Source organism: Dendrobates tinctorius, unplaced genomic scaffold, assembly GCF_039654945.1.
Source record: "Dendrobates tinctorius isolate UK_male_01 unplaced genomic scaffold, ASM3965494v1 ptg000162l, whole genome shotgun sequence".
Lineage (NCBI taxonomy): Eukaryota > Metazoa > Chordata > Amphibia > Anura > Dendrobatidae > Dendrobates > Dendrobates tinctorius.
Genome location: NW_027361829.1, coordinates 49,678,398 through 49,704,669, shown reverse-complemented (window position 1 = coordinate 49,704,669; position 26,272 = coordinate 49,678,398). Strand labels below are relative to the sequence as shown.

The 26,272-nt window shown below is 43.4% G+C and overlaps 1 protein-coding gene across 1 annotated transcript in view; it reads right to left on the bottom strand.

Annotated features, from left to right (window-relative positions):
• Window positions 1-26,272, bottom strand: part of SUGCT (succinyl-CoA:glutarate-CoA transferase) — a 1,606,806-nt gene that overhangs the window by 882,334 nt on the left and 698,200 nt on the right. Inside the window, exon 12 of the mRNA XM_073550015.1 lies at window positions 18,655-18,757. Coding sequence (XP_073406116.1) covers window positions 18,655-18,757 — 103 coding nt within the window. The remainder of the gene's footprint in view (window positions 1-18,654; window positions 18,758-26,272) is intronic.

Sequence of the window (26,272 nt, the reverse complement as noted above, 5' to 3'; positions counted from 1 at the left end):
GCACCCTAGTCTATCCCTGTCCCAGGAAGGTGGACATCCTGGAATCCCAGATTACCCCGGACGCCGGAGTCACGTGCCTCGCGATACTCCTGACTTACCCTTATCTGTTTCCTCCCCCAACAAAGATGGTGTCAGGACGAAGTGTATAGAATTGCACTAACCATACAGACAAGGAAACACAAACAGGGATAAATGAAAATTGCAATCATACAAAATACACTCACCAAACAATAAAGTGGAACACATTGGAGGGTAAGGTAGCTGAAATCAAATAGGTGAGGATGAGAATGAACATGCAAACAAACTCTACACAGATATTGCCCAAACAACTCTCCAAATGCCAAATTCTAGAAATTCCATTCACTATGCTGTAACATCTGGCCATTGCGGGTTTGACGGTGCATAAGCACGCAGCGTCAAAGCCACAGAAATTCCTTACTGTGAGCACGTACCCTAAGGTGTCCAAATATGAAATCCACTTTGTGCTCTAAAACACCAACTGACACTAATAAAAAAACACCCAAGTAACACCTCTAATGCCTAATTAAAACTGCCATAAATGAAGACAAAGACATACACATATATTTGCATGCTCACTACATATAGACATGCATACTCATGCGCGCTACATGTGTGCATTCACACATATTCCCTGATATGTACGCTTATTTACTACATTTAGCAATGCAAACATTACATTAAAGTGGATGTCCACTACAAGGACAACCCCATATTAATGTGAATGTTTTTCCCCGTGAAAATAAAAAAACACTTATATGCACCTCCGGTGCCAGTGTCATTCCAGTGGTGTCAGTGCCCATGTTTCCGGGTCTCAATTGTGGTTGTTATGGCATGTGAGCTCTGTGCTCAATTAGTGCTTGTGTCACTGTCTCCAACTACAGATGTATACGCAATCAAGAGAGTTGCAGCTGGCCACTCACATCCTCTTGATTACCAGGGCTAACATATTGTTGACCTATCCATATTTCATCAATATCAAATAGGTGGGGGTCCGTCACTCCACCAATTGGCTTTTTTTTCTTTGGGGGAGGTCAGGTGTAAAACATATACAGAGCGGAAACGGCACAGCTGTACATGGTTTAGTAGTCATTCCAAAGTCAGCACCTCATCTCTTCTATAGCAAATAAGGTACTTGGGAGCGGCCAAACAAGCAATATACAGAGCCATGCAACTCTGCACATTCTTTATATCTAGACACTGCAGGAGCAGATAATCGGTCAATGGCAGGGTGCAAGCTGTCACATATCCACCAATCTGATATTAATGACCAACTTAAAGGTATATCCACTATTGGAGAACCCTTTTTAATAGCAGCATCCAATAAGCTCTTTACCTAGCTCTACACTTAACCCCTGTACAGTGACGAGTAGTGGGGGAAAGAGATAGGGTAGGGATATGTAAGGCTTCCTATTCCCCCTGAGGAAGGAATAAACACCGAAACATACGTCAGGGAATGAGTTTCTGAGCGCAGGACAAGCACTATGATGGGTAATTATCAATCAAATTACTTCTGTTTTGCTGTCTCTCATTGAATGTGTATAGTAGGTAGTTTTTGTAGACCTGCTACGTAGTAGCCACATGCAGGAATATGGGCAGGGCATCTTTGGCTTATAAAGACACAGGGTCTATATAATTTTTAGGAAGCCTTATATATCCCGACCCTATCTCTTTCCCCCACTACTCGTCACTGTGTGATATTTACCATCTCCTATTGGAGCAATGACAGCATATTGATATATATATTTTTTATGATACTGACATCTACCCTCAGTGCTTGGATACTGTGCTTGTTACTCTGGGTTATCATCTTTTGTACATTGTCATCACTACCTGCATCTCTAAATATGTTCATGTGATTGTCTGCTCCATTACATTCTTTCTTTACTATTTTTTTAATGTGTTTTTAATATTATTGAAATAAAACTTAAAGAGCTATTTGATATTAAGCAAAGACTCAACTCCTTTTTTGTATGCCATTTTGTCATTAGGTGTTCTACCAGTGTAGTTGTGAGGTCCCCTGGTCCTGGCGTGGCCAGGGTCCTAAACCTGAATCCCTGGTCCCAGCGTGGCAAGTGTCCTGAACTTGAATTACTGGTCTCGGTGTGGCCACTGTCCTGAAACCGAATCCATGGTCCCAGTATGACCAGTCTCCGAATCACCCTGTCTGAACATAGCCCGAATCCATGTCATCGAACCTGACCCCTAGTGTCAGCAGCTGCATTACCGGGAACTGCCTAGTAATAGTACCCGATGGCTACCTGCATCCCAGTCTGTCTCCATCATAGGGAGCTCCAGTAAACACCAGGTAACCACCTAGCTATGCACCTTCCTAGGCAGGCCATCTTTGTGGCACAGTAGGTCCACGAACCACGTGACCACCTGTGGGTGTTACATCTCGAATTGGCGCCACTCCTCCTCCAGATCCTGTGTCACTGCAGTTATCCTGACATGAACAATATCACGTGACTATTTATCAACAGAAGCCTTCACTATCCATTTAAAAGGAAGAAACACTGTTCTTCCACTCTGGCAGATATACTGACTGCAGTGGTCATTTGAAATTGTTTATGCTGGAATACTGGCAGGGGACACAGGGATGGAAAGAAAGGAACAACACCAGTCCAGAAGTTTAGTACAAAGTTTATTATATACTGTACTCTGGGGATGTTCAGCAGTGGACAACCATTTCAAATTGGTGCCACTCATTTGTGCATCTGATGTGAGTGGTGCCGATGATGTTATAAACCCTATATTGTGCACATCTCAGCATGTATGTAAAATTGCAATGTCATTGTGCCACTCGATAAGGAAGTTAGCAGAGTTTTAATACCTCTTCATGACAATCGAAAAAATGTGAGTTACTCAGCTGGTGAGAGGTTAGAGGCTGTACAAATATGATTTAACCTGACAAGCACATGAGGAGAGTGGAGAGTCCTCTGACCTTTGCACTGGTGAAGGACGTCATGTCACAGGATAAATCTTGGTTTGAAAAGATCTCATGGATCATTAGGAACATCTTTATATGTTTTCACAACTTCCATGCTCCTGATAAATTCTGCATCGTTCTGATTATTGATGGCATTTTGTTAAGGTTAGGATATGTGAAAGGGAATTACTTGGACATAAAAGCAGAGTCTGAGTAATGTTATAAGCAAGAAAAATGTAACGGTGCATAAAAATGAGCTGATGCTCACAGGGTCAGGCTCACGAATAGATGCAGGTGAGCACTCCAAGAACAAGCAACACACTCATTCGATGGCGGCATAAAAATAATTATTGGCAGCACATCGACAGAATGTGCTGCCAATAATATGTACTATATAATAATACTACTAATAATTGTTATTTCTATAGCACCAACATATTCCTCAACACTTTACATTTTAGAGGTGGCTTGTACAGACAATAAAGACATTGCAGAATAACACATAATTCAAGAGATACCAAAAGGTAGTGAGGGCCCTGCTCGCAAGCTTATAATCTATGTAATATGAAGAGGTGTTCGGTTCCCATAATTTCTTGATGGCTCATGTAAACAGGGTGGTGAACCATCGACAACCTACCTATATATAGCCAGTCTGCGGTCATTTCTAGAACAGAAAGGAAAGGTTTGTGGATGATTTCCGCACTTGCGGATAAATGATGAGACACATATCCCGAAATCTCACATGAAATTGTGGTATTTGACATTCCGGGATTCATGTCTCATCATTTATCAGTAAGAGCGGAAATCATCCACTAACCTTTCTTTTCTGTCCTGGATATCGTATGTTCAGTTACTGACCCGTGGATCTGCTGCAGCTGATGTACTTTAGTACATGCTTTCTAGATATTCATAAAAGGTGAGTGTCATTTTTAATTTACCGCCTGCCATACTCCTCGGATAAGACCCTATGTTGCGCTGATTTCTCCTACAGCTTTTGCGATTGTGGTTATTACTAGGCAGATATCAGCACATCTCAATGACCTACTAGATATTTGTGGTTCGAGGGCCACATTGTCAGGTCAAACCAATTTCAAGGCCTGCAATAAAACTTAAACGGAATGTGTCATTAGAATATGACCTATTGTTTAAATCAAGTTTTTGTGGGTTTTTTTATTTTACCAATGGGCTGAATTTATTTTTCATTTTAAGATAAGTATTACTTTATATTGTAACCTTGAAATTTCACATTGAGGCTGAGGCTATTTTAAAATGGTACTTCCTGTCCTTTCAGAAGGCGTTTTTAGCAGCGCCGTTGTTATTAGAGTCAGAATTACTGTGACTGGTAACACTTCTATACACAGCTGATAACACAGGATCCATCTATAACATCATTTCACAGCTGCTAATATACATTTGGAATTTCTAAAACAACAGTAAGCAAGAGTGTAGAATAGCCCCAGTGACCAATGTGAAACTTGCAAGATTTTTAGTTATATTTTTAAAGGGAATCTGTCACCCTTTTTTTCCCCTATTAGCTGCCGTCATAGACATCGGGGGCTTATCTACAGCATTCTGTAATCCTGTAGATAAGCCTCCGATGAAACCTGAAAGAGAAGAAAAACACGTTATATTATACTCACGGAGGTGGGCGGTCCGGTCCGATGGGTGTTGCAGTCCCGTCCGGCGCCTCCCTTCTTCATGCGATAATGTCCTCTTCTCCCGTCCTGAAATGGCTCCGGCGCAGGTGCATTGCTCTGCCCTTTTGAGGGCAAAGCAGAATTCTGCAGTGCGCAGGCGCAAGACCTCTCCCGACGCCTGCGCACTGCAGGACTCTGCTCTGCCCTCAACAGGGCAGAGCAGTGCGCCTGCGCCGGAGCCATTACAGGACGGGAGAAGAGGACGTCATCGCATGAAGAAGGGAGGTGCCGGACCGCAACACCCATCGGACCGGACCGCCCACCTCCGTGAGTATAATATAACGTGTTTTTCTTCTCTCTCAGGTTACATCGGAGGCTTATCTACAGCATTACAGAATGCTGTAGATAAGCCCCCGATGTCTATGCCGGCAGGTGAAAGGCCAAAAAAAGGGTGACAGATTCCCTTTAATACAGATGGTAATATTTTAACAAAAAAATAAATAAGAAAAATACATTAAACACAAAAAACTGATTGAAACAACAGGCCATTTTCTGATGACATATGGCCTTTAAAGTAGTATTACCATCTGAGACTTTATGGCGTATCAAAAATAAATGCCATAATGTCTGATGGGTGTCACTTCCATTATTAGGGCTCCCACCTATTGGATGAGTGGGGGACACCTTCTTTCCTCTTCATACGCCAGAAGAGACTACATGTGCATGTGTCTTTCCCTGTCTTAGTTAAAGTAAGTTGATAAAACACCATGTTTAACACTCTGATAAATTCTGAGCATTCTCTGCTAATGGAATTACTTTGTGAAGCAAAATAAATCAAGTGGCTCTTCCACACATGATAAGTTGGAAGCCCTGCTTTTCTTGTTTTCTTCATTTGCCCATATTGTGATGATCACACAACTGAAGGGAGAATGGTGAGCAGACAATGCACCAAGATGCAGAATAGGGTGAAACTCCCTTACTTCAAACCTTGAACAAAACCACATTTATGCCGTTAGAGAAAGGGTGCCTCTATGCATTCTGTTCCTCCTCTACTAAATAATTATGAAATATGTACCCTTATAAAGTATGGAGAACTATGTGGGGACCATTATACTTTGTGGAGGACTATGTGGGGCTCAATATATTGTGGAGTGGGCTGTTTGTGGATCAGAGTTGGAGTATCATACTTTGCTGGGGGTACAGTAAGGTCATCATCATGTGTGTGAAGAGTACTGCGGAGGAATTCAGTATGGGGGTATCATACTGTGTTTGGGGGACACTTTTGTTGGCATCATACTTTATTATGTGTGACATTTATTAATGCAAAGTTTTTTATTCTTTGTTATAACATATTGAAGATAGGGTTATATGCTTTTTACTGCTTTTATATAACGTATTATATTATTCCAGTATGCCCATTTGTGTTTATTTTTTGTAAGATCTGTTAATTAAAAAGTGCTCTGTTCCTGGGACAATCCATTTAATTATATTTTCATATGAAAAGCTTCATCATTATATTTGATAAGGAAAAACTTCCTCAATTTTAACTTTTTTTTAATAAATATCAAGGCTGGCCTGAAACTTTGCCTAAGTTTTTAATTTTGTTTCTCTGTGTATTTGAGTTTGGCATTATTGGCTTGCAGCATTGTTAGAGCTGCAGGACACATACAATCTCTGGTTCTCAATGTTGGGGATTCAATTAGTCTAGCTCTACGTGTAGCGAAAAATTAATATTTACAGGAGTTGCTCAGTAATCATGCAGACAATGACTTGCTTCAGTACCAAGGCAGTTGCCAATGTATTTATTCATTTCTAGAAGGAATGGAACAGCGCACAGTTCTAAGAAAAAAATCTCTAAAATTGTTGTTTCATGAAGATTGCTGTCTTTTTCCTAAAAGCAGATTTGCCAAGAGTAATAATAGGTCCTCTTTGAAATAAGAAACGACAAGTGAATATGCTGTTGTACAATAATATAAATGAGAAAAGTATGTACGGTAATATTTCTATGTTACCATATTTCCCAGAAAATTGCACATTTTTAGAAAACATTAAACATCTTTTTTTTTTAAAAAAAAAAGGGACTTTGTCTTTTAATCATTCTAATTTCTGTATTAAACTCTGAACAAGACTTGAAATCTGAAAGGATGACCTCAATCTGTTCAACCTCAGTAGTTTGAGGGTTTCTGAAAAACAAAATTAACCCTAAAAATGAATTGAATTTAGACAAATTACTTTTAGACGAGCTGAAATGAGTGGATAAAAAGTAAATGACATGTCGAGGAGTTTAGTAGTAAAGGTTATAACCAATAAATGCAAGGAAATTGACTTATCATTCCAACTGTTTGGCGAAAGTGTTTTAAACATACAATAAGATAAACTGTGTTTTATTGTGGATACTGTCATTCCTGGAATTTAAAGTAAATGTCAGATAACCCCTTATTTGCCATAGAGGTCAGCAAAATAGTACTGCAGAGTGTATTGCTGCTTCCAAGGGCACAGAAGGGATTAAGAAACGTTTCCGGGTCAAGGCTCTAGAATTTATTACAATTGTCAACTTCAGGACTCAACAGTTGAAAAGACAATTTGGAGCATATGTATCGAATTTGCAACTGTAGTTAGTAATAAAGTGTTTGTCTGAGATCAGCCAGTGTTCTGGGCAGGTTCTTATCCCTGTCAGGATATGAAGAACACTCCAGCACTTTTGGCAGTGATAAAACTAGCATGGCTGCCAAACGGGGCACGGTAACACATGCCACACAAGTGGAGCCTATCAGGTGGAGGATACTCTTAGGGATGCATCGCCACTAAGAAGTATGGGGACGGAATAATCAGCAGTGAAATATCCCAGCTGGTCATGATTTCTCCCTGTGCCAAACACCTGCAAACTCTAAAAGGATATCAAAACAAAACTCCACCCAATGGCAAAAAGCCATCCCTTAACAACCAGTCGTTGACTCTACATCACCATAAAAATTAATTTAACATTTCTACAGAAACAGTATTCTTGCTGTCCCAAAAGGCTCTTCCATTTCCTTTCACAGTTCTTTCGGCTAAGATAAATATGCCACAGAAAACAAACAGAAAATAAAGAGCGTAAATATTTGATGACTGGAAAAAATATCTGTTGGTTACAACTGTTTATTTGTGGAAGCTTGTGAACTAAGTAGGTTTTATTAACCTCCAGACTATCTCATGATGCTTAGGTTCTTCTATCCTTCACATATTCTGAAAGGTTGTGCTGCCACATCTGGTAAAACTGTACAGCACACACTGAGAACGCTGAAAGTACAAGTCGAACCCAAGGTTACCGCAAGATGTTTGTTCCATTTACTTATGTGATTATATGACAAGGACCAGGCTGTGGCTAGCTAAAGCTAGAAAGTACCTTTTCCTCTAGGGTTCCCTGGATCTTTTGGGGCAAATAAAATCTTCTTTTGTAAGGAAAATTACAGAATAAAGGTAGATTGTACATACCAGAAAACAAAATGTGATATACTAATAAAAATACTAATAGCATAGAAATATATTTTATATTTTGCGGCAATGTCAATACTGGAAAGCTTATAATTACCTGGACACTAAACATGGAGGAGAGGAGAGAGAGAGAATCTCGCTAAGCTTACATAGGAGCTTATACATTACAGGCGAGAGACAGAGAGATGTCCCAGCTGACCATAAGAGCTTACACTCTACAGGAGAGCGAGAGGACTTTGCTGATCATAAGAGCTTACACTTTACAGAAGAGAGAGACTTAACCAGTGATGCCAAAGATGGAAGATGACTGCTGTACAAACTGTGTTTCACAGGGAACCACTAATCTCTGATGGCAAAGGAACTGACCATTACTGCACGAGGTATGGTAATCCACTAGACGTCAAAGCTACAAGGCATTATGGAAAGGCCCGCATGGCAATGCAAAATGACATTAGCCTGCTCTTATGTATCACTGTGGGAAATGATATCCGACAAGTTGTATTTTTTTTGCAAACTGTGACTCCACTGTGAAACTGCGAACCTCAGGAAATTCAACTTTAACTCGATCCTGTGAGGATCCAAGGATCCATCTGCTAATCTCTAGAGGCAACCAATCAGGCATGGTACAGTGGCATATAAAGTCCCTGCAGCAGTGCATCCTCCCATAAAACAAGACTGTCACAAGTGTCTACCAAAATTGAAGGGTTTGAACTTGGGATGAGTGCATTATGCTTTGCTAAACCTTGGTTCACAGTCCAGGGTCAGTTCTCTCTAGCCATTGACAGGAGCTGCACAAATTCCCGTAGCCCCCGAACTCAGGATTAGTTGGGCTGACGAATTGTCATCTGCACGCTGCAGAGATGACATCACACCAGGCTACCAAATCAAATTCCACTACAGGGGACCCAGAAGTTTAGGAAACTTATGGAGCTTCTGTTCAGAGCCAGAGAGCACTGACCTGGACCATGGACCAAGGTTGCATGAAGTCATCCGTTCATCTCTAGTTTGGACAACTTTGCACGAATATGTGTATGGTCACCTTTAGCTGTAAATGAAGGTATACTTTACATAAAATAACATGTAAGGATTATGGATCTTTCCAATTGTGTCAATGCGTGCTCGAACAGCTAAAAGACAATTGCAAAACAAGCAAATGTGGTCAGTTTTTAAGTTTAGCTAAAAGTCAAAGCAAATGGCGATCAGAGCAGTGAAATAGTCTACATAAAATCACAGCAGAGCAGTAGATTCCAGAGAGAAGAACTCGATATCAAAGGAAAGCTCAAAGTTTAGACAAATAGAAAATAAAACCTAGCTCAGCGAAGAGTACTTCAAGAAATACTGGTAGATCTTTGACAACATCGGTGCAGATTGCTGATGCCCCAATGTTCAGCCAAAGATGATTTAGTGCAAGATATTGAACTGAAAAGTCACTACTGCTGCTCCGCCTCAGATTAAAGATGAGTGATCGTGGCCAAAAAATATTATATAGAACAGGAGACTTGATCACAGGTGATATCATTAGCAGCAGGCTTCTACTTCTGGCAGACCTTTCCACATAAATACTGTATAAGCTGCAAATAAATTATATCTCAATTGGCATGTGTCAGAGGTATTTAATCTATAATAACGTAATATAACCTGTATATACTATATAATGTCCATGTCCGCCTGCTCAATGTGCTTCACTTCCTTCAACCATAGACAAACAATGGTTATCCTGGGCAGTCTTCATCAAGTGACCAAACACATGAATGTAATCACAGTAATGAATTATCTTGTATGGGTTTGTATTAAATGAGGGGATTAGTGTATTAGCTGTAGTGTGGAATGCAGCACTGTCAGACACACTGGACAATTGGACAATTTAGGCAGGGCTTGGATATAAACAAAGCAGACAAGCAAAAATCACGATCTTCAGATAGTGAGTACATTATATTTTACAGACCACAAGACTATTTGTACGCTTGTAAAATAGGTTCTCACGAAAGGTGACGTGTAGTTATCCTCTTTCCAGAACTTTACATACATTCTTATAAAGTGAGCATTTTTGCATTGCTGGTGGATAGCTGGGTATGTTATGGGATGAACATGCCATCTTTCGCATATAGATCTTTTGTTGGATACAAAATGGTTAATAATTAGACTATTCTCCATATCCTCCTTAGCGAGATTTGAGATTAGAAATTCTTTTATAACTTTGTGACAAGATCTATCTAATCGTAAGTAACTTTGATAGAAGTTTCGTCACACCTTGTAGGAAGAATGCATGGTATGGAATATAAAAGTAATAGCGTGAAAACCCCTTTAACCTATGTATAAAATTGTACAGGGTGTCTAAAATGGGGAATTATGATGGTATGTAATATATGCACTGTTAGGATTCTGCTACATTTCGAAGTTCCAGCAGTTGTCACGTGACCGTTCATATACGATACTTGCCAAGCACTTTCTCTACTGCTTCTCTTAATGTAGCGGAAACCCAATAGTATATAAATCACACACTGTCAGGATTCCCCTTCAAAGGCTCCATTCTTAATTTCATACTTGGCCCATGAAACCTCTTAAAAGCATGTATTCACATACAGTGGGGAAAAAAAGTATTTAGTCAGTCAGCAATAGTGCAAGTTCCACCACTTAAAAAGATGAGAGGCGTCTGTAATTTACATCATAGGTAGACCTCAACTATGGGAGACAAACTGAGAAAAAAAAATCCAGAAAATCACATTGTCTGTTTTTTTTTATTTTATTTGCATATTATGGTGGAAAATAAGTATTTGGTCAGAAACAAGCAATCAAGATTTCTGGCTCTCACAGACCTGTAACTTCTTCTTTAAGAGTCTCCTCTTTCCTCCACTCATTACCTGTAGTAATGGCACCTGTTTAAACTTGTTATCAGTATAAAAAGACACCTGTGCACACCCTCAAACAGTCTGACTCCAAACTCCACTATGGTGAAGACCAAAGAGCTGTCAAAGGACACCAGAAACAAAATTGTAGCCCTGCACCAGGCTGGGAAGACTGAATCTGCAATAGCCAACCAGCTTGGAGTGAAGAAATCAACTGTGGGAGCAATAATTAGAAAATGGAAGACATACAACACCACTGATAATCTCCCTCGATCTGGTGCTCCACGCAAAATCCCACCCCGTGGGGTCAGAATGATCACAAGAACGGTGAGCAAAAATCCCAGAACCACGCGGGGGGACCTAGTGAATGAACTGCAGAGAGCTGGGACCAATGTAACAAGGCCTACCATAGGTAACACACTACTCCACCATGGACTCAGATCCTGCAGTGCCAGATGTGTCCCACTGCTTAAGCCTGTACATGTCCGGGCCCGTCTGAAGTTTGCTAGAGAGCATTTGGATGATCCAGAGGAGTTTTGGGAGAATGTCCTATGGTCTGATGAAACCAAACTGGAACTGTTTGGTAGAAACACAACTTGTCGTGTTTGGAGGAAAAAGAATACTGAGTTGCATCCATCAAACACCATACCTACTGTAAAGCATGGTGGTGGAAACATCATGCTTTGGGGCTGTTTCTCTGCAAAGGGGCCAGGACGACTGATCCGGGTACATGAAAGAATGAATGGGGCCATGTATCATGAGATTTTGAGTGCAAACCTCCTTCCATCAGCAAGGGCATTGAAGATGAAACGTGGCTGGGTCTTTCAACATGACAATGATCCAAAGCACACCGCCAGGGCAACGAAGGAGTGGCTTCGTAAGAAGCATTTCAAGGTCCTGGAGTGGCCTAGCCAGTCTCCAGATCTCAACCCTATAGAAAACCTTTGGAGGGAGTTGAAAGTCTGTGTTGCCAAGCGAAAAGCCAAAAACATCACTGCTCTAGAGGAGATCTGCATGGAGGAATGGGCCAACATACCAACAACAGTGTGTGGCAACCTTGTGAAGACTTACAGAAAACGTTTGACCTCTGTCATTGCCAACAAAGGATATATCACAAAGTATTGAGATGAAATTTTGTTTCTGACCAAATACTTATTTTCCACCATAATATGCAAATAAAATGAAAAAAAACAGACAATGTGATTTTCTGGATTTTTTTTTCTCAGTTTGTCTCCCATAGTTGAGGTCTACCTATGATGTAAATTACAGACGCCTCTCATCTTTTTAAGTGGTGGAACTTGCACTATTGCTGACTGACTAAATACTTTTTTTCCCCACTGTAATTCACATAATGTTGGTGTTTTTTTAAATAACTTAGATTTATGCCAGGTAACGTAAGTGGACAAAGTTTGTTAGCAATGCCCAATCATTAAAGGGGTTGTTCATAAACACTACATTCTCCAGTGTATTATAAAACACCCCCCTACCACACTGAGACTGTACCAAGGATGACGTGAGCCCTGCAGCCAATCAGCGCTACCATTGGGTTGCTGTGCTCTCACTTCCTTTGGACAAACCTCGGACATCTGTGGAAATTGTGAGCACAGGAACCCATTAGCAATTGCTGATTGACTGGAGGACTCACATGGCATAACAATTTTATATGAGACTTGGGAGATCCAGCACCTAAATTGGTTGAATGGCGCCGATGCAGGAGGTGTTTGGTGCTTCTATTTGTCAGGAACACCACACTGCACTTGCTCACTGAGCCAGTGCGCGTGTCCTGAGTACAAAGACTGTGCACAAAGATACCTGCGAAGCGGGCAGCAGTGGTGACAATGCATGCTCCGGGACCTGAAGCACGTGACTGCTGGGGCGTGGCCTAAGCTCCACAGAGCTAGGAGCTGCAGGGAAACTCCTAGAAAGGTAACTACAGGACAATGTTACCAAGGGGCATAGACAGAGACAGAAACCAGATCAAGCCAAGGTCAAAGCACGAGATAGCAATACAGTACCAAAGGATTAGACAGAATGGATAGTCAGGACGTAGAAATAGATCAGAAAGCCAGAACTGGCATTAGACGGTACAATAGGGGTAAACTGTAACGGAGTAACGATAGCCAAGCCAGGAGGTCAGAACCAGAAAAGACAATGGTACCAAAACGAGAGACGGAGTACAGAGTGAAGGAACAAGCTGGGTCATACACGGGAAGCAAACAAACAACGCAGAGTACACGCACACCAGGGGTCAGACACACCAGAAGAGCAGTATAACTGACAGAGAATGCTAGTTTGGAGTGAGTATAAATACCCCTCCCAGATCCAAAGAGAGGCCGGCAAAAGTTAACCCTGTGAGAACAGGACATTAACTATGTCCTAACCATGACAGTACCCCCCTCTAAATGGGGGGCCACTGGACCCCCAGGTTTCTCAGGGTACCTGGCATGAAAAGCCCGCACCAGTCGATCAGCATGCACCGAACTGGCCGGAACCCACGACCGATCCTCAACGGAATATCCCTTCCAATGGATAAGGTACTGAAGTCTCCGGCGCACCCACTGCGAATCAATGATGCACCCTACCTCATACTCCAGTTGACCCTCTACCAACACTGGTGGAGCCACAGATGAGGGATCTTCTCTAACTGTCCCCACAGGTTTTAATAGGGACCTGTGGAAGAAGTTAGAGATTTTGAAGGAGGTGGGCAACTGTAATCTGTATGCCACCGGGTTGATCACCTCTGCAATCTTGTATGGGCCAATAAATTTGGGGCCCAACTTCATAGAGGGTATTTTAAGTTTGATGTTATGGGTGGACAACCAGACTTTTTCCCCCACTGTCAACGCAGGAACCACCCCTCCTCCTGTATGCAAAATGTTTGAACTTCTTCTGGGCTTTGGAGATGTTCTCCTTCCATAGGGTTTTTAATTGTTGTACCATCCCCTCGGCACCAGGGCAATCCGAATCCATACAGGAAAATTCCCCAAACTGCGGAACAAACCCATAATTGACCAGAGAGGGAGACTTTCCGGTAGACTGATTAATCCGACAGTTGAATGCAAATTCTGCCATGGGTAATACCTCACACCAGTCTTCCTGTCTGGAGGAGGCCAGGCATCTCAGAATCTGCTCCAATGACTGGTTGGTGCGTTCCGTTTGTCTGTTGGATTCTGGGTGATAGGCAGAGGAGAATGACAACGTGACCCCCAACTTCATACAAAACGCTCTCCAAAACCTGGTCACAAATTGCACACCCCTGTCCGACACCACGTTCACAGGCACTCCATGCAGTCGAACAATGTGCTATATAAACAAGCGGGCCAAGGTTTCAGCGGATGGTAATGAAGGTAATGGCACAAAGTGGGCTTGCTTAGAAAATCTATCAACCACTACCCATACCACTGAGTTTCCCTTGGAAGGTGGAAGGTTAGTGATAAAATCCATGGACAGGTGTGTTCATGGTTTATCCGGAATTGGCAAAGGCACCAATTCCTCGGCCAGCCGGACCTGAAAGCTTTTAGAGCGCGTGCACACCCCACAAGTATTCACAAACCTTTTTATATCAGTACCCATAGAGGGCCACCAGAAACCCCTAGCTACTGCCCCCTGGGTAGAGGCAATACCAGGGTGTGCACTTAACACAGAGTCATGAAATTCTTGAAGGAGTGTGGGATGCAATTGTTCGGGTACAAACAATTTACCTGGGAGTTTATTCCTGGGAGCTTGTGCTTGTGCTTCCAGAATCTCTCTCTGTAACTCAGAGGAGATTTCGGCTACAACCACTCCCAGTTGAAGAATGGAGGAAGGAGGTTCTGGAGGGGACACAGAATCAAAACTTCGGAATAAAGCATCTGCCTTTACATTTTTAGACCCTGGTCGGAACGTGATGGTAAAATGAAATCGAGAAAAAAAAAGTGCCCACCGAGCCTGTCTGGGGGTCAATCTCTTAGCAGACTCGATATAGGCCAGGTTTTTAAGATCAGTGATGACCGTAATGGGATGAGCGGCCCCCTCCAAAAAATGCCTCCATTCTTAGAAGGCCAATTTAACTGCTAACAATTCCCTGTACCGACATCATAGTTTCTCTCTGCCGAAGAGAACTTCTTAGAGAAAAAGGCACAGGGTTTGAGGTTAGTCAGGGTAGAGGGTCCCTGTGACAATACTGCCCCCACCCCCACCTCCGAAGCGTAGACCTCGATGATAAAAGATCTTGACGAATCGGGTTGTACCAACACAGGGGCTGTAGTAAAACACTTCTTTAATGCCAGGAGGGAATTTTTTGCGGCCACGGACCAATTTTTTACATCTGCCCCTTTAAGAATGAGGTCCGTCAAGGGTTTTACCACCTGCGAGAACCCTTTAAAGAACTTCCTATAATAATGAGCGATGCCCAGAAAGAGCTGCAACCCCTTCAGGTCATGAGGCTGCACCCAATCTGTAATGGCCTGAACCTTCCCTGGATCCATGTGGAATCCCTCCCCGGATACAATTACACCCAGAAAATACAGTTCTTGCATAAAAAGTGAGCACTTCTCCAGCTTAGCATTCAAATCGTTCTCCCGGAGTCTCATAAGCACCGTACGCAGATGACGCAAGTGTGACTGACTGTCCTCAGAGTAAATCAAGATGTCATTCAGGTAAATGACTATGTAACATCCAATCAAGTCAGAAAAAACAACATTAGTAAAGTTCTGAAAAACCACAGGAGCGTTAGTGAGGCCAAAGGGCATAACCAGGTTTTCAAACAGCCCCTCAAGTGTCAGGAACGCTGTTTTCCATTCGTCCCCCTCCAGGATCCTTATAAGGTTATAAGCACCTCGGAGATCGAGCTTAGAAAACCATTTGGCCCCCGTGAGTTGATTGCATAGATCAGGAATCAACAGGAGAGGGTACATGTTCTTAACAGTAATTTTGTTCAGTTTCGAAAGTTGAGGCACGGTCGCAACCCACTATCTTTTTTCTTTACAAAGAAAAATCCCGCTGCCACGGGTGAGACCGAGGGCCGAATATGCCCCTTGCGAAGGCTTTCTTTAATGTACTCTTTCATAGCTTGGCGCTCAGGCCTGGACAAATTAAACAAACGAGCCTTGGGTAATTTGGCTCCAGGTACTAAATCGATAGCACAATCATATGGTCTATTTGGTGGGAGCGCCTCAGCCTTGCTTTCGGAAAACACATCTTTAAAGTCTCTCAGGTACTCCGGAATACCCTCCAGACCGACAGGTGACACAGATACGGATTTTATCGGATTGACAAAAGGAACCGGGTTACAACACAGACCATTATCATTACATCCCCATCGGGTGATCTCCCCCTTCACCCAATCAATAAGAGGATTGTGGCGTTGCAACCAGGGCATTCCCAATACCAGTTCTGCAGGCAGATTATTCATAATGAAACAACTTTAATTTTCCACATGAGTGGAACCCACTTTCAAAGAAAAAACTTCAGACATAAAACAAATTCCATCCCGGGTAAGAGGGGATGAATCTACAGCCACAATTTTAACAAGGTCTTTTTACTTGACTGTCCCTATCTTATTAAGAGTCACAACTTGGGCATCAATCAGATTAATGGAGGAACCACAGTCAACAAAGGCGGTGGTCATAACAGGACTGCCAGCAATTTCCAATTCAACCTGGAGCACCATTTTTGTACGTGAGAAAAAATGTACCTGGAAGTCTGGACAACCTCCTCGATTGTTGCCCAGACTCAGTCATTTCTCTGATGGTTTCTCTGAAGAAGGCCAGGAGGGGCAATTCCTTTTCCAATGTCCAGAGGCTCCACAGTAAAAGCATAGTAGGTTGTCTCTACGGTGCCTTCTCTCTTTCTCCTTAACCGAGACTGACCCAACCTTCATGGGCTCAGATACAGGTGCAGTGTCACACAATTTGGGGTACAAGGGAGACTCTTGTTGCATCATTCCTCTAGCATGGAGTCTCCGGTCCATACCGACCGCCTGCATCATGGCGTCCTCCAGGGTATCAGGAGGCAGATGTAATGCCAGAGCGTCCTGCAGACGGTCAGAAAGGCCCCTGCGAAACAACCCCCTCAGGGCGGCGTCGTTCCAGGATACTTCGGCGGTCCAACGTCTAAACTCTGAGCAGAACCATTCAGCAGAGTGACTCCCCTGTGTCACACTCATCACCATATCCTCAGCCAGACGCACTGTATCAGGCTCATCATAGATGTGCCCTAGAACCTCAAAGAACAAGTTCACTGACATACGTTCAGGAGCAGAGGAAGACAGAGAGAAAGCCCATGCTTGCGGAGCCCCCCCTAAGTAGGGAAATAATGACCCCCCACCCTCTGGAACTCATCCCTGGAGGAGCGGGGCCTTAGAGAAAAAAAAGCTTGCATCCTTCTCTGAAAGACCTGAACTCCTTTTTATTCCCTGAGAAAGGGTCGGGCAATTTGCCCGGAGATTCGGGGGACGCTAATGACACATCTCTACCCCCAGAACTAGAGGCCCCTGCATCGACAGGCCCCTGCATCGACAGCCCCCTGCACAGTAACCCCCAACTGTTGCTGGGTATGGGCCATCGTGTGCTGTTCCACATTGAGTTTATGGAACATTTGGGTCAGGTGCTTGACCTGATCGGCCAAAGCTTGTATGGGATCCATGAGGATAACACACACCTTTTTTTTTCTTCTCTTCAGAGGAAAAACAACTGAAACGGTCAGTTATAATGTCAGGAACACCTCACTGCACTGGCTCACTGAGCCAGTGCACGTGTCCTGAGTACAAAGACTGTGCACAAAGATACCTGCAGAGAGGGCAGCAGTGGTGACAATGCATGCTCCAGGACCTGAAGCACGTGACTGCTGGGGGCGTGGCCTAAGCTCCACAGAGCTAGGAGCTGCAGGGAAACTCCTAGAAAGGTAACTACAGGACAATGTTACCAAGGGGCATAGACAGAGACAGAAACCAGATCAAGTCGAGGTCAAAGCACAAGATAGTAATACAGTACCAAAGGATTAGACAGAATGGATAGTCAGGACATAGCAATAGATCAGAAAACCAGAACGGGCATTAGATAGTACAAAAGGGGTAAACTGTAACGGAGTAACGATAGCCAAGCCAGGAGGTCAGAACCAGAAAAGACAATGGTACCAAAACGAGAGACGGAGTACAGAGTGAAGGAACAAGCCGGGTCATACACGGGAAGCAAACAAACAACGCAGAATACACGCACACCAGCGGTCAGACACACCAGAACAGCAGTATAAATGACAGAGAATGCTAGTTTGGAGTGAGTATAAATACCCCTCTCAGATCCAAAGAGAGGCCGGCAAAAGTTAACCCTGTGAGAACAGGACATTAACCATGTCCTAACCATGACACTATTTTACGTAATTCAATGTTTTTAAGAAGTGGCTTTCCGAGTACTGAGCAACCCCTATAATGATTCTATGCAACAATCTGTTTTAGTAGATCTGAGAAGGTAGCATAAAGAAGCAAGGAAAAATAGCTAGGGGAGTGACATAAAGCTTCGTAAAGTTCCTTAATAGAACACATATATCTTTAGGTTTTGGTAATATTTTCCTCTAAGACTGGGCAAGACAATGTCTAGATGGAAAACTGCATAGTTCCTCCTGTCATCTACACCAGAAAGCCACAAAGATCACAGATTTGTGCTTCTCCTGATCCCAAAGAAGCAAATCTTGGTAAGTTCCTTTCCTTAAGCCTCTCTCTAATTTACCTTACAAATTGATAATTTGTATAAAAGCAAAATAAGTGATCTCTGACCTGGGGTTCGGAAAATACTTGCTTTATACTGTTGATTGGCCCATATGGAATACCACTTCCTTCAAAGAGCTCAAGCCATTCAGCGGTTGTTTTTTCTGAGAACCTAAGAACAAACACAAGATTGTGGTTTAAATTCTCTCTTTTTGAAAAAAATCGAAAGGATGTAAAGTACTACCACACTGATTTATTCCCAGACAGCCAATATTGAAACAGAAAATATTCAGCGGAAATGCAAACGCTTGAAGCCCTAGGCAAAGAACATGGTTAAAGAGCCTTGTAATTCAATCTGATTGTCTTAATATGAGATGCAAACCAAAATTATCAGCAGTTTCATATATGGCCAGAGGATTTCCTCAAGGCCTTTTGTACTGTAATGATCATCACATTTGTAAAACAATAGCATGAACGTTCTACGGGGAAAAAAATACTCAAGTTTAGATCTGAAAAATCTGATATGAAGCAGCCTTTACTTTTTCCTGCCTATCGTATATGAAACATATGTTGGATCTAACAACTGCAACTATTAGATAGCTAAACGATCACGTTTATTAGCAACATAGTTTTGAAATATGGATTAGTTGGGGTCAAAGGGCCATGGACCACAATGCACTTTGCATATCCTAGATGTAGGCAAAATTCTTATTTTGTAGGCCTGTTGAAAGCTCTGATAGCAGCACATTTATTTTAAAAAAAAATCATCTGTTAAATATTGCAGCTTCGGTAAGCAATAAGATCCATGTATGCAAACCGGCAGCTGATGTGACCTTTTGATAAGTAAAGCAGGAAACAAAGTAGTGTGATTAGGGTCTATGTGCAAGGGTGCTGAGCCAAAACCTGTTATGTAATCCTCTAACATTTCTCTCTTCTTTCTTCCTAGTACATTCTGTTAGGTTTGAAGGAACAATTATATTCTGGTAAAAGATTGCCTCCTAAAGAAAATGACTCAAATATGTTGGACAATTCCTTATTGTTAAAGTACATTTACTTCTTTTAAAACTCAGTGACAGCTTAAAGCGGATCTGTCACCAGATTTCAAAATCCAAACTGCATACATAGTTAAATATCGCTTAGACCTGATGAGGCTGGTGTACTTACCTTATTAATCCAACTAGAATCAGACTCCTAAAATATTCATTTTAATAATTGGCTGGTAAATTTCAACAAATTATTTTATAATTTTATAGCCATTCTGACATGGGTTATCAGAATAAGTGCAGCAGTCTCATCAGGTTTAATTGATCTATTTATTAAAGTACATTGGATTGAAAAAGCATTCACCCTTTTTGAATTTTTGGTGTTTTGCTGCCCCACAACCTGAAATTTCATTTTTTGGGGGGCGTTTGCCTTAGTTCATGTAAAGAACATGTGTACAATTACAAACGTTTGGTTTTCTTTTTATTGTGAAGCAAAAACAAATAGGACAAAATAACTGACAACTTCACTGTACATAACTAGTCACCCCCCTAAAGTCATTACTTTGTAGAGACTCCTTTTGAGGGAATTGCAGCTGCAAGTTGCTTTGGATAAACTCTCTATGACCTTTCCACACCTTGCCAATGGGATCTTTGCCCATTCATCAAAATAAAACTGCTCCAGCTCCTTCAAGTTAGATGGCTTCCCCTCATGAACAGCAATCTTCAAGTTTGTCCACAGATTCTCAATTAGATTAAGGTCTGGGCTTTGATCAAACCACTCCAAAACATTTACATGTTTCCTCACTGGATTATTGTCTTGTTGGAAGCTGAATCTACATCCTTGTCTCAAATCACAGACAAATTGAAACAGGGTTTGCTTAAGAATATCCGTGTATTTTGCACCATCCATCTTCCCCTCGACTCAGACCATTTTCCCTGTCACTTCTGCCAAAAAAAATCCCCACAGCATGATGCTGCCTCCATGTTTCATTGTGGGGATGCTGTTCTTGGAGTGACTAGCTGTGTTGGTTTGGAACCAGGCAAAGCATTTACTTTGGTGGACAAAAAGTTCAATTTTGGCCTCATGTGACTACAGCACCTACTTCCACACATTTGGGGAATCTGCCACATACCTTTTGGCAAACTCACAACGAGCCATACAATTATTGTGCGTAAGTTAAGGCTTTTTTCACTCTTCCATAAAGGCCACCTTTAAGGAGTGTACAGCGTATTGTGATCATATGGATAGATACTCCAGCCTCTACTTTGGAACTCAGGGTTACCTTTGATCTCTGTGCATTCTCTCTGATTAACGACCTCCTTGCCCGGTATGAGAGTTTTGATGGACGGCCCTCTCTTGGCAGATTTGTTGTGGTACCATGTTCTTTCCATTTGATGATAATGGATTTGATGATGCTCCAGGGCATCAATTAGAGATTGGGATTTTTTTTATAACCCAACCCAGACTTGGACTTCTTAACAACTTTGTCATTGACTTGTTTGGAGAACTCCTTTGTCTTCATGGTGTTCTTTGGTTAGTGGTGCCTCTCTTTTAATGGTGTTGCTGCCTCTGTGAACTTTCAGAAAAGGTGTGTATATACTGACAGACCATCTGATATTTAGATTGCACACATGTGGATTTCCTTTCACTAAGCATGTGATTAAGGCTGGTTTCACATTAGCGCTTTTTAAGCGCACGCACGGCCGGGGGTAGCTCTGCCCCCGAGCCGGCTCTCTGCCCGGCGTGCCCGACCCTTGCTTGTAGCGCCGCCTCCTAGCGCACAGCGGCGCCTGCGATCGGCGCACCCTATCTTTAGCATAGGGTGCGCAGATCGTGTGCAGGCCGTGCGCTAGTTGCGCTTTGACCTGCGCTGCGCACTTTTGACGGTGCGCTGTGCGCGCCAAAATCCGAAAATTTTGATTTTGGCGCGCACGGCGCACCGTCAAGGGGCGGGCACGCCGGGCAGAGAGCCGGCTCGGGGGCGGAGCTACCCCCGGCCGTGCGTGCGCTTAAAAAGCGCTAATGTGAAACCAGCCTAATGAAGGCAAATACTTGCACTAGAAATTTTAGGGGCTTCATAACAAAATGGGTGAATACATATGCACAAGCCAATTTTAAGTTATTTGATAGCATACATTTAATTTATGCCTATATTTTTCTCACTTCATTTCAGTCACTTAGGGTGGGTGCACACACTGCTGATTGTCCTGCGGATTATTCCTCGCGGATTTGTGTAAATCCGCAGGTAAAACCACAGGTCAAAAGACCTGTGGTTTATCTGCAGATTTTCTGCGGTTTAGCCTGTGGGTTTCCTCTGCGGTTTGTCACCTGCCATGGAGCAGGTGCCAAACCGCAGTGGAATCTGCACAAAGAATTGACATGCTGTGGTTTTGAAACCGCAGTAAATCCACGCAGAAAATTCCGCACCGTGTGCACTGCGGATTTCTATTTCCATTGATTATAATGGTACTGTACACCACTACCAAAACCTCCTGGTACCACTGGTACACTGGTACCAAAACCGCTGTGGATCCGTAGCAGAATCCGCAGCGTGTGCACATACCCTCTGTCTATTTAGTGCTGATGCATCACATACAGATCAGATTATAAAAATAATTAAACACAGATTGTAATGTAACAAAATAGGTAAAAAGCCAAGGGGTGAATACTTTAACAAGCCACTGTATCTAGGTTGTGTCGGGAAGCCTGGTGATAGTTCCTTTTAAATACAAAAATACCATTTGATACCAAGCAATGAAGTAAAATCTTTTTAATTACCATAAAAGGAATTGTGCAGCCACTTAAAATTAAAGAAAAGAAAAGAAAGGTTAAGTCTGGGATCTTTTTTTTATTTTACACCATTCTAAACCATTTTTTAAATGTATTCTTTATTTTTGAGCAAGAAAGATCGCATTAGTACAATTAAAGAAATCAGTGACATTAATAAAAAAAATAGAGAGGGAGGAAGAAGGGAAGAAGTGAGATATGTGAATAGGAGGAAGAGCTAGAAATGGAAAGGGATGTGTGGTCCTATTATAATGGTTATCCTTTTCAATAAAATATATATATATATTATTCTTATTATTTATTATTATAGCGCTATTTATTCCATGGCACTTTACATGTGAGGAGGGGTATACATAATAAAAAAAGGACAGTAATCTTGAGGACGACAGCCAACATCCATGCTGTGGACTGAATCTTTTCTTCGGGAACTCCCCTCATCGACACGTCATACCAGTGACTGAGATGTAGAAAGTTTCATATTTTAATAGCTTTTATTTGTAACTGTCTGTATATGATGTATTTTGTCTCCTTTTGTAATATCTTTTGTAGTTTTGTAAACACTGCCTATATTTTCAGGAGTAAACTTATAAATTTACTATTTTTGTTTCACTTGCTCTATGATCGAACCGACATGTACTCTACACCAAATCACGCTACCCTGTGGGTTGGTTCCTGACCCGATGTAGGCTTTAGTGTCAAAAGAGGGACTGGTGGCAGCATAGCGTCCCTGGTGGTATTGGGAAACCCTGGCAGTGACGGATCAGAGGTTTCTGTATGTATTTCCAGCCTGGGACTGGTGATATACACACCGCCCTCACTGCAGAGTGCCCAATAGCCAGCACGCAACAAGTCAGCCTTTCCGGCGACTACTCATCCTAGGTGCAGTTCCCTCACTGACCTGACGGTAAGGGGGGTGCCAGAGAGTTGCAAGTTCCTAGTCGTAACTGAAAGTGGAAAAAAATGTTTCTGGATCACATATAAATTAACAATTAATGACAATCTAATATATACTTACCTTGTAATGTCTTCACATCCTGTTTCATCCAGTGTCCAGATCCCAGAATTCCAAGCAGTGGACGTTTACCGACCGCCATATTGGGACACTCAAGTGATGGGTGTCTCAATATGGAAACTGCTGGTGGTACCTGCCTCTTGCACAGTACCACCAGTGGAACACCATTGCACCACACACACAGTGTATACGCCATATGCGCCACACACACACAAACACATACTGTATATGCTATATGCACCACACATACACGCACACTGTATACGCCGTATGCAGCCTCTTGCGCGGTACCAACAGCAGAACACCATCTCAAACACGCCGCCGGGATCAGCCGAATGATTCACTAACCGCCGCAATCTTTGTAAAGGAGGAGCGCATGCCCAGTTTTAATGTGACTGCCGCTATCTGTCTACACAAAGATGGTGGTGGGCTGATTTACTGCGCCTGCACGAATTCCGGCAGATGCGCAACATGTCTACAGGCTGAAGAAGCCGGTCACATTAAAGGGGTTTCTCCATGAACAAGAGAGCATTAAATCCATAAATGGTGTTACACATCAAACATTTAAAGACGCTGCACATGGGGGGAGAAATTCTCAACACTGCAAAGCCTGCCCCCATCGTGACATTACCACCCTCCATCTAATATATATATATATATATATATTGTGACAGGGCTAAGGGTCGTGTAATCGATGGGAGATATGTGCCCCATAAATGGCTTGTCTCTATAGTGTAAGGCATAAGTAAAGCGTACCAGATTATTATTATTGTTGTTGTTTGAAGGACCTGTGGTGAGGTCACAGTCAGGTGACCAGTCAGCTGCTGAGTTCGTGGGTGTGGCTACAGCCTTATAATGTGGTCTGCTCCTGAACCAGGGAGCTGTATGTGGGGAGGACTAAGCCTCCCATGTGTGCTGAGACTCCTGCTCTGAGTCTACTACCACGGACATTTTGTGTTATTTTGCCTGAGCTATAGGCTACTTTTTGGTGTTACGCTGCCTTGTGCGTTTATGACGTGAATAAACCGCAAGCACTGTTGAAGAACCTGTCTCCTATTTGTCTCCCGCTGTACCTAAGCGAGTCACATCCCAACAATTGGTGGTACACGTGCGGGCAGTGGTCCCAGCAGAGACTTGAGACAGTTGCTGCATGTCCTGGGTGAAGTTTGCAGCGGGGCAACAAGCACTGCCTGGAATCATGGAGGACCTGCTGAAACACCTGGTCCAGTCCCAGGCACTGCAGCAGGAAACCAACAAGCTGTTGTTACAGCAGATCCAGCAAAGCCAGCAAGAGCAGCGGCAGCAGTTCCAGCAGAGCCAGCAGGAACAACGGCAGCAGATGCAGCTTCTGGCAACCGCCATCCAGGAGGGCAGGACAAGCGCCCCAACCCCAGGTCGGGCTGATGCCACCGACGTCGAGAAGGAGGTAAGACGCGCATTACAAAAAATGACCCCTGAGGATGATGTTGAGGCCTTCCTGATGGTGTTTGAAAGGGTGGCTGAGAGGGAAAAACTTCAGCCAGAGCGGTGGGCGGAGGTACTGGCCCCATACCTAATGGGGGAGCACCAGAAGGCGTACTTTGACCTGACGGTACAAGATGCCAGAGAGTGTCCCAAATTAAACGCGGAAATTCTCGCCCGCTTGGGGGTAACAATGACTTCCAGGGCACAGAGAGTTCATCGTTGGGCCTATCACCGGGACAAACCCCCGCGCTCCCAAATGTTTGACCTGTTGCACCTGGTCCAGAAATGGCTGCAGCCAGAGTCGGCTTCCCCTGCACAGATGGTAGAGCGAGTTGTGATGGATCGGTTTGTGCATTCCCTGCCGAGACCTCTACAGACTTTGGTTGCCCAGGGTGATCCCCAAAATGCTGATGAACTGGTTGGGCTGGTCGAGAGATACCAGGGGATGGAAGGTTCCTTGGGAAAGCAGCCCATTCCGTATTGGGGGTCCCAGCAGGGGGCGGAGTCACAAAAAGGGGTGGTGCGTCCAAGGTCAAAAGGGACAGGGGAGGCGGTGCCCAAGGTTCCCTCGGGTGTTATTTGCTGGAAGTGTCATGGGCCAGGACATATAGCGGCCCGTTGTCCCCAGACCACCGAGCAGATGGACTGCAGCATGGGACGCCATAGTTCATACTACGCATATCCAGCTTGCAGTGTGAACTCGCTACCTAACAAGGGGCCACAAGCGTGTCCCGTGAAGGTGAACGGTCGAGCAGTAATGGCGCTTCTGGACTCTGGGAGCTTGGTGACCCTTGTGAGGGCCAGTTTTCCTCTAAACATACTCCCGGGTAAAAAGATTGGTGTTCGGTGCATACATGGCGATGCAAAGGACTACCCTATGGCTAGGGTGAAGATTGAAACGGCGCATGGCACCGAGTCGCATGAAGTTGGCGTTGTTTGAGACTTGTTACATCCCATAATTATTGGCCAGGATTTCTGTCTGTTTTGGGATCTGTGGGGGATGGGTTCTGAGTGTGCTAGCAAGATCAGGGAACCAATCCACCCCACTGAGGTATCGCCACCACTAGACACAGACGAGTTTCCTTTATGTGTCCTTGTGGGGGATGAAGAGGAAGGGTCCCCTGTAACTGACATCCCGGAGTTAGGGGTGGCCGGGGAGAATTTTGGGACTGCCCAACATAAGGACCCCACACTAAGGGAAGCCTTTAACAATGTCACCGTCATTAATGGGGTTGCACAAGAGCCGGGAGCAGACACAAGGTTTCCCCATTTTATGTTGAGTGGGGAATTGTTGTACCGGGTCACGAAAATAAGGGAGGAGGTGGCAGAGCAGTTAATAGTTCCAGGCCCCTATAGACGAAAAGTGTTGGACATGGCCCATTCACACATCTTGGGGGGACACCTGGGGGTGGAAAAAACCCAGGAACGAATTGTACAGAG